Source organism: Dendropsophus ebraccatus, chromosome 10, assembly GCF_027789765.1.
Source record: "Dendropsophus ebraccatus isolate aDenEbr1 chromosome 10, aDenEbr1.pat, whole genome shotgun sequence".
NCBI lineage: Eukaryota > Metazoa > Chordata > Amphibia > Anura > Hylidae > Dendropsophus > Dendropsophus ebraccatus.
In genome coordinates, this window is record NC_091463.1 from 9,237,790 (window position 1) to 9,247,407 (window position 9,618).

Below are 9,618 nucleotides of genomic sequence, written 5' to 3' on the forward strand. Positions count from 1 at the left end.
TTCCTTGTATAGAGGTATTATGTGGTAACAGTATAATAGTATTATGTATGATTATAATATTGGTTCCTTGTGTAGGGCAATAGTTTAGTATCAGTATGGCGGTATTATTTAGCAGTACACCATCATACATAGATTGATGCTCTTGAAGATGCATATTATCTTTAGGCCTCAGCGCACTCATCTCTATTATACAGTATATACAGCTCTACTAACAGACAACATGCTGAGTTTTCATTGCAAAATATATCTATTAAAGAATAGATTAAAAACACTAAAAATGTTAATGTTTTTAATATATTTCTTAGTATATTGTTTAATAAAGATATATTTTGCTATGAAAACTCAGCATGTTTGTAGAGCTGTATGAATTGTAGCTGAGGTAGTGTTATGGCTTGTGCAGGCATTGTCAGGAACTGTCCAGAGCAGGAGAGGTTTTCTATGGGGATTTGCTGCTGCTCTGGACAGTTCCTGACATGGACAGAGGTGGCAGCAGAGATCAGAGACTGGAAAGGATACACCGCTTCCTGCAGGACATACAGCGGCTGATAACTGATTTTTTTTTAATAGAAGTAACTTACAAATCTCTGGCACTTTCTGGCACCAGTTGATTTGCATGATTTTTTCAGTGTATGTGACAGTAGAAGTGCCATATTGCTACAGAGAGGAGTAGATGAAGGGTCCCACAGCAGCACAGAGTATTAGAGTGACTCCCCTAGAATTGCAGGGAGTAGAGACATTGTAAGAGTATGAGAGGAGGCAGCGGTGGGGAATCATGCAGTTTATTGTGTGCAAACTTGTACAAACATTACTGTAGCGCGCTAACACCATCTATAACACGGACGCCATCTAGTGGGGAGGTTGGGGTACTGACTCTTCTCTCTAGAATGGAAAAGAAAAGCAACAATTAGGAAATCTCCATCTATGTCATCAATGTGCAAACTCACGTATCCTGCAAACCCGTCCAATCACAGCAGGCGATGGACGATCAATACCGGATAATAGTGACAAAGTTTCCAGTCCCCCCATTAACTGCTCATATAGACAGTGCTGCCAATAGCTTAGAATCTATAACAGTGGTCTGCAACCTGTGGCTGTTCAGCTATTGCAAACTACAGCTCCCAGCATGCCGAAGGCTGTCAGGGCATGCTGGGAGTTGTAGTTTTGCAACGGCTGAAAAGCCCCAGGTTGGGCAGCATTGCTGTGTAATGTCATTGAGATGTCAATCACCTGCTGTTCTGTGTAATACTCACCCTAGACCTCTGACATGCAGCTGTCTGTAAGGAGAGAACAGAAGACTGGATCAGTATGGGCTGTAATACATACATGGAGGCTGCTGGGGGTATATACTGCCTGTCATTGGGGCTCTATACTGGCTGTGAATGGGACATTGTGAACCAAAGCAGTTATTGGCCTATAGTGGTTGTCATAGGGGCATACTATTTATACAAGTAGAAACTACATTAGAGACATAGTGATTGTCTTGGGGGAATACTGACAGTAAAAGCTTACAGTAACTGCAATTGGGACATAGTAGTTGTCATGGGGCCATAACTACCTCCATGTGAATATAAAGTGAAGGATATAGTGATTGAGTGTAACTATATATACTATATAAAGTGCAGCCAGCTGTGGGATTGCTTTATTGTATGAAGACACAAAAATCATCAGGCAAGGGAGCGTTATGGCCACAATGGGGCACTGTAGCTGCTATGGTAAGGTAATGGTTGTCATAGGGTCACATTAGCTGTATAGATGCACTATAACTGCTATGAAGACTTAGGGGTTGTCATGGGGGCACTCTGGCTGTGAAGGTATATAATACTAGATACTATATAGTTGTCACAGGACCTTAATAGCTATGAAGGTGCTCTAGCTACTATGGCTGTATTGGTGTTGTCATGGGGCCTTATTGGCTATTATGCACTAGCTACTATGGGTATGTAGGTGTTGTCATGGGGCCTCATTAGCTGTGAGGGTGCACTAGCTGCTGTGGGTATATTGGGGTTGTCATGGGACCTTTTGGCTGTGAAGGCACACTCATGCTATGGGGTTATAGTAGTTGTCATAAGGTGTGCACTGACTGCATAGATGCACTGTACCTGCTATGGGGACATTGTGGTTGTCATGGGGGCATGCTGGCTGTGAAGGTACATGGTAGGTACAGTAGTGATATAGTGCTTGTCATTGGACCATACTGGCTTTGAAGGTGCTCAAGCTTCTATAGCTTTACAGTAGTTGTCATGGGGGCACCCTGGCTATGAATGCATTTAGTAACATCTATGGGGACATAGGGATTGTCATGGGGATATACAGTGAAGGGATTCTGTATCAAGTATTAGAATAATGGTTGTCATAGGAGCACTATTGCTGCTATAGTGTTTGTCATGACTATGGGCACATGTATATGAGATACATGGCATGGTGTATGATAAGCGTCAGGTGTCTGAGTGTGAGCGTGCATTAGCCTCTGTATCCTATACATTACCAGTGTGAGCGTGCATTAGCCTATAAATTACTAGTGTGAGCGTGCATTAGCCTCTGTATCCTATCCATTACCAGTGTGAGCTTGCATTAGCCTATATATTACCAGTGTGAGCTTGCATTAGCCTATACATTACCAGTGTGAGTGTGCATTAGCCTATATATTACCAGTGTGAGCGTGCATTAGCCTCTGTATCCTATCCATGACCAGTGTGAGCGTGCATTAGCCTATAAATTACTAGTGTGAGCGTGCATTAGCCTATAAATTACTAGTGTGAGCGTGCATTAGCCTCTGTATCCTATCCATTACCAGTGTGAGCGTGCATTAGCCTATAAATTACTAGTGTGAGCGTGCATTAGCCTATATATTACCAGTATGAGCGTGCATTAACCTCTGTATCCTATACATTACCAGTGTGAGCGTGCATTAGCCTATAAGTTACTAGTGTGAGCATGCATTACCCTCTGTATCCTATCCATGACCAGTGTGAGCATGCATTAGCCTCTGTATCCTATACATGACCAGTGTGAGCGTGCATTAGCCTATACATGACCAGTGTGAGCGTGCATTAGCCTATACATTACCAGTGTGAGTGTGCATTAGCCTATATATTACCAGTGTGAGTGTGCATTAGCCTATATATTACCAGTGTGAGCGTGCATTAGCCTATACATTACCAGTGTTAGCGTGCATAAGCCTATGTATTACCAGTGTGAGCGTGCATTAGCCTATACATTACCAGTGTGAGCGTGCATTAGCCTCTGTATCCTATACATGACCAGTGTGAGCGTGCATTAGCCTATAAATTACTAGTGTGAGCGTGCATTAGCCTATATATTACCAGTGTGAGCGTGCATTAGCCTATATATTACCAGTGTGAGCGTGCATTAGCCTATACATTACCAGTGTGAGCGTGCATAAGCCTATCCATTACCAGTATGAGGCAGGATGAGGATGTTGTCGTCGGTCAGCCCTTGTTCCTTGGCCAGTTGTTGGAATCTCTCCAGGAGCTCGGGCCTCAGGTTCTTTGTTCTGCCTGAAATGTAGAGAGATTTTCATATCACCATATACCAGATGACCCCTGACCTGCTGACCTGGGGGGGGGGGGGGCACTTACCAAACAGGGACACGATGGTGTTGACCTCATTGCCCTTGGTCTTGATGGTGTGCATCAGGGTGTATTCGTTGTAGTTGGTCTCCACCACGCGGATGACATGGTCGCTGCCGTAACCTTGGAGGGTGGAGCAGATATTATATTATTCTGTCACTTCTGGCGATGTTTCCCCTCATTCCCCCATCCTGGACCTATATACCCCCCCCCCCATGCAACCCTACAGTCACTTACAGAGATACTCAGCCAGTGGTCTCCAGCCTGGACCTATATACCCCTTCTGTGCAACCCTACAGTCATAGAAATACTCAACCACTGGCCCTGGTGTCTGTATACATCCTCTCCCCCTATACCTGGTGTCCATATACATCCTCCCCCCTATACCTGGTGTCTATATACATCCTCTCCCCTTATACCTGGTGTCTATATACATCCTCTCCCCTATACCAGGTGTCTATATACATCCTCTCCCCTATACCTGGTGTCTATATACATCCTCTCCCCTATACCTGGTGTCTATATACATCCTCTCCCCTATACCTGGTGTCTATATACATCCTCTCCCCCTATACCTGGTGTCTGTATACATCCTCTCCCCCTATACCTGGTGTCTATATACATCCTCCCCCCTATACCTGGTGTCTATATACCTCCTCTCCCCCTATACCTGGTGTCTATATACATCCTCTCCCCTATACCTGGTGTCTATATACATCCTCTCCCCTATACCTGGTGTCTATATACATCCTCTCCCCTTATACCTGGTGTCTATATACATCCTCTCCCCCTATACCTGGTGTCTATATACATCCTCTCCCCCTATACCTGGTGTCTATATACATCCTCCCCCCTATACCTGGTGTCTATATACCTCCTCTCCCCCTATACCTGGTGTCTATATACATCCTCTCCCCTATACCTGGTGTCTATATACATCCTCTCCCCTATACCTGGTGTCTATATACATCCTCTCCCCTTATACCTGGTGTCTATATACATCCTCTCCCCCTATACCTGGTGTCTATATACATCCTCTCCCCCTATACCTGGTGTCTATATACATCCTCTCCCCCTATACCTGGTGTCTATATACATCCTCTCCCCTATACCTGGTGTCTATATACATCCTCTCCCCTTATACCTGGTGTCTATATACATCCTCTCCCCCTATACCTGGTGTCTATATACATCCTCTCCCCCTATACCTGGTGTCTATATACATCCTCTCCCCCTATACCTGGTGTCTATATACATCCTCTCCCCCTATACCTGGTGTCTATATACATCCTCTCCCCCAATACCTGCTGTCTATATATATCCTCTCCCCCTATACCCGGTGTCTGTATACAGTATGGCTCCTACAGTGTAACTTATGGCTGGGACTTACGTGGACTCTGGGACAGGAAGCGTCCGGGCTGCTCGGTCTTGATGTAGGTCATACTCTTCCTCTCACAACGATCCTGTCTATAATGACAGTGATATAACATATACATCCCGCCTCCATATAGTGATATCCCTCATATACATCCTGCCTCCACATAGTGATATCCCCTATATACATCCCTCCACCATATAGTGATATCCCCTATATACATCCTCCTCTATATAGTGATATCACCTATATACATCCCTCCTCCATATAGTGATATCCCTAATATACATCCTGCCTCCATATAATGATATCCCTCATATACATCCCTCTTCCATATAGTGATATTCCTCATATACATCCCTCCTCCATATAGTGATATCCCTCATATACATCCTGCCTCCATATAGTGATATCCCTCATATACATCCCTCCTCCATATAGTGATATCACCTATATACATCCCTCCTCCATATAGTGATATCCCCTATATACATCCCTCCTCCATATAGTGATATCCCCTATATACATCCCTCCACCATATAGTGATATCACCTATATACATCCCTCCACCATATAGTGATATCACCTATATACATCCCTCCTCCATATAGTGATATCCCCTATATACATCCCTCCACCATATAGTGATATCACCTATATACATCCCTCCTCCATATAGTGATATCCCCTATATACATCCTGCCTCCACATAGTGATATCACCTATATACATCCCTCCTCCATATAGTGATATCACCTATATACATCCCTCCTCCATATAGTGATATCCCCTATATACATCCTGCCTCCATATAGTGATATCCCTCATATACATCACCTATATACATCCGCCTCTATATAGTGATATCACCTATATACATCCCTCCTCCATATAGTGATATCCCCTATATACATCCTGCCTCCACATAGTGATATCACCTATATACATCCCTCCTCCATATAGTGATATCACCTATATACATCCCTCCTCCATATAGTGATATCCCCTATATACATCCTGCCTCCATATAGTGATATCCCTCATATACATCACCTATATACATCCGCCTCTATATAGTGATATCACCTATATACATCCCTCCTCCATATAGTGATATCCCCTATATACATCCTGCCTCCATATAGTGATATCCCTCATATACATCACCTATATACATCCGCCTCTATATAGTGATATCCCTCATATACATCCCTCCTCCGTATAGTGATATCACTCATATACATCACCTATATACATCACTTATATACATCCTCCTCTATATAGTGATATCCCTCATATACATCCGAACTCCATAGGATATCTACTACAGTGCTGGAGCTGTAATGTCGGCCATATTGGTTGTCACCCAGCTTTCCCAGAAGCAGATATAACCAATGGACGCGCTGACACTATATCCGCCACCCGCTCCTATATCAGTCACTTACTTGGGGAAGGTGGCGACCACGTCCAGGTTCCCATCAGCAGTGGGGGTGATGATGGTCGTGCACATCTTCATCTGCTGCTTCTTGGCCTGGAACCAGGCGGAGTTGGAGGCCAGGCCGATGCCGTACCACTTCCCTAGAATCTGCAGAGCATAGGACCGGGCTGTTACCCCTGACAACCAGTCCCTGCCCATAGCCGCTAATGATACCTGTCTCTTAGCTAATTAATTTCTGTAAAGTAATAAAATCAGGTTTTCCTTCCAAGCTCAAGTGTCATAGAGGTGGGACTGAGCTGCTGCATGCTGCCTCCTCCCTGCCCTATGTGACTATGTACAGGGCTCAAAGCTGGAGGACAATCAGGGAGGCAGGAGGCAGCATACAGCAGCTCAGACCCGACTCTATGACACTTGAGCTTCGAAAGAAAACCTGATTTTATTACTTTACAGACAGTTATCAGCTAATGGTCCTTTTACACGGAACGATTTATCGTTTGAATTTGCACCATAACGATCGAATTCGAACGATAATCGTACGTGTAAACGCAGCGAACGATCAATCGACGAGCGAGAAATCCTTCATTTTGATCTTTCAACATGTTCTCAAATAGTCGTTGATCTTCGCAAAAAATTTGCAGATCGTTCCGTATAAACATTCTTTCAACGGTTTCACCTATGTGTGAGATAGGCTTAAGCGATCGCAAAACGATTTTTCCTTACGATGTATCGTTCCGTCTAAAAGCTGATCATTATAAAAAAAAAACATCGTTCATTCAAAATCGTTAATCGTGCGATCGGGCGAATTATCGCTCCGCGTAAAAGTACCATAAGAGACAGGTATAATGTGTGCATAATATAAAACCAGAGATTCTAGACTGTACAGACATACATACATACAAACACATACATAATAACACTATCAGGGGGATACAATGATATCAGCAGCCGGAGCCGCTGTACCCACTTTATGTTATCCCCCATTCTCTGAGCCGGTTACCTGCAGTTCTATGTAGATATATCACCTTTGCCTGATAACAGCCTCAGCTCTGCAACATCAGTGTGAATATATCACCTGTACACTATAACAGCCTCAGCTCTGCTATAACAGTGTGTAGATATAACAGCCTCAGCTCTGCTACATTAGTGTGTAGATATAACAGCCTCAGCTCTGCTGTATCAGTGTGTGTGTATATAACACCTGTGCACTATAACAGCCTCAGCTCTGCTACAACAGTGTGTAGATATAACAGCCTCAGCTCTGCTGTATCAGTGTGTGTGTATATATAACACCTGTGCACTATAACAGCCTCAGCTCTGCTACAACAGTGTGTAGATATAACAGTGTGTAGATATAACAGTGTGTAGATATAACAGCCTCAGCTCTGCTACATTAGTGTGTAGATATAACAGCCTCAGCTCTGCTAGATCAGTGTGTGTGTATATATCACCTGTGCACTATAACAGCCTCAGCTCTGCTACATCAGTGTGTAGATATAACAGCCTCAGCTCTGCTAGATCAGTGTGTGTGTGTGTGTGTGTGTGTGTGTGTGTGTGTATATACAGTATCACCTGTGCACTATAACAGCCTCAGCTCTGCTACATCAGTGTGTAGATATAACAGCCTCAGCTCTGCTAGATCAGTGTGTGTGTGTGTGTGTGTGTGTATATATCACCTGTGCACTATAACAGCCTCAGCTCTGCTACAACAGTGTGTAGATATAACAGCCTCAGCTCTGCTACATCAGTGTGTAGATATAACAGCCTCAGCTCTGCTACATCAGTGTGTAGATATAACAGCCTCAGCTCTGCTATATCAGTGTGTGTGTATATAACACCTGTGCACTAAACCAGCCTCAGCTCTGCTATATCAGTGTGTGTGTATATAACACCTGTGCACTATAACAGCCTCAGCTCTGCTACAACAGTGTGTAGATATAACAGCCTCAGCTCTGCTATAACAGTGTGTAGATATAACAGCCTCAGCTCTGCTATATCAGTGTGTATATATCACCTGTGCACTTTAACAGCCTCAGCTCTGCTATATCAGTGTGTATATATATCACCTGTGCCTGATAAGACTCAGCTCTGCTACATCAGTGTGTAGATATTTCACCATTGTGTACTATAACAGCCTCAGCTCTGCTTTCTCAGTGTGTGTGTATATATCACCTGTGCACTATAACAGCCTCAGCTCTGCTATATCAGAGTGTATATATCACCTGTGTACTAGAACAGCCTCAGCTCTGCTATATCAGTGTCTGTGTGTCTGTCTGTCTCTCTCTCTCTCTCTCTCTCTCTCTATATATATATATATATATCCCCTGTGTACTATAACAGCCTCAGCTCTGCTTTATCAGTGTGTATATATCACCTGTGCACTATAACAGCTTCAGCTCTGCTATATCAGTGTCTGTGTGTGTATCTCTCTCTCTCTCTCTCTCTCTCTCTATATATATAATATATATACATATCCCCTGTGTACTATAATAGCCTCAGCTCTGCTATATCAGTGTATTTTTTATATATATATATATATACACATCAGTGTATATGGGAGATGGGGCTCACCTTGTCCTCCTGGAAGTCGGGCTGTACGGGCACATCGCCCTGGGCACACAGGGCAGACAGGGTGACGAGGACTAAGCTGAGCACGAGTCCCTTCATGGTCCTTGGTGGTCCTCAGTGACGTCTGGTTGTATGACTGCTGCTGCTGCTGGACCCTCTTATATAGCGGTGACCTGGACCCCCCCACAGCTGGCTGCTGGCCCGGGGGCTGGGGCTGGCAAGTCCTAACATCAGCCCCCGTGTGCCCCCCGCAGAGAATGTTATGGAAAGTGCCCAGTGGGTAGGGAGGACGCGGGCGGGGGTGGGGGGCTACACAGGTGTCATCACTTTTTCTGCCTATTCCAGCTGTGCTGCACATTGGCTTCATTACCCGGAATAACAAAGAGACCCCCGACCCTGTGTAACTGCTGTGTATACAGGATGATGGGCTCCGGCTCTGCTACATCTGACCCACACCGCCCTCTGGGGTCACCACACATACAGGATAGTGTATGGCAGCCAGTGCGCCCCCTGTGTACAGGCTGAACACTGCGGCCCCCCAAACCTGACTCAGAGGTATCCTGCACCCCCAATAGTAATCAGTGTGTCATAGAGAGACCCCCATAACTGTGTCACCCAGAGACCCCCATAACAGTGTGTCATAGAGAGAC

The 9,618-nt window shown here is 44.5% G+C and overlaps 1 protein-coding gene across 2 annotated transcripts; it reads right to left on the reverse strand.

The window, feature by feature from the left end:
• Nucleotides 1–770: 770 nt before the first annotated feature.
• On the reverse strand, nucleotides 771–9,239 carry LOC138802784 (lipocalin). 2 transcript variants are annotated; one of them, XM_069986428.1, is made up of 7 exons: nucleotides 8,972–9,239; nucleotides 6,411–6,550; nucleotides 4,981–5,057; nucleotides 3,600–3,713; nucleotides 3,417–3,518; nucleotides 1,251–1,274; nucleotides 771–879 (listed from the first exon to the last, which is right to left on the reverse strand). In XM_069986428.1, exons 1-6 carry the CDS (start codon nucleotides 9,065–9,067, stop codon nucleotides 1,252–1,254), a joined length of 552 nt encoding a protein of 183 aa, XP_069842529.1. In that variant the 5' UTR covers nucleotides 9,068–9,239; the 3' UTR covers nucleotides 771–879; nucleotide 1,251. The 2 variants fall into 2 exon arrangements, with proteins under 2 accessions (XP_069842529.1, XP_069842530.1); XM_069986429.1 differs by having other exon boundaries at nucleotides 3,417–3,514; nucleotides 3,596–3,713.
• Nucleotides 9,240–9,618: the final 379 nt, after the last annotated feature.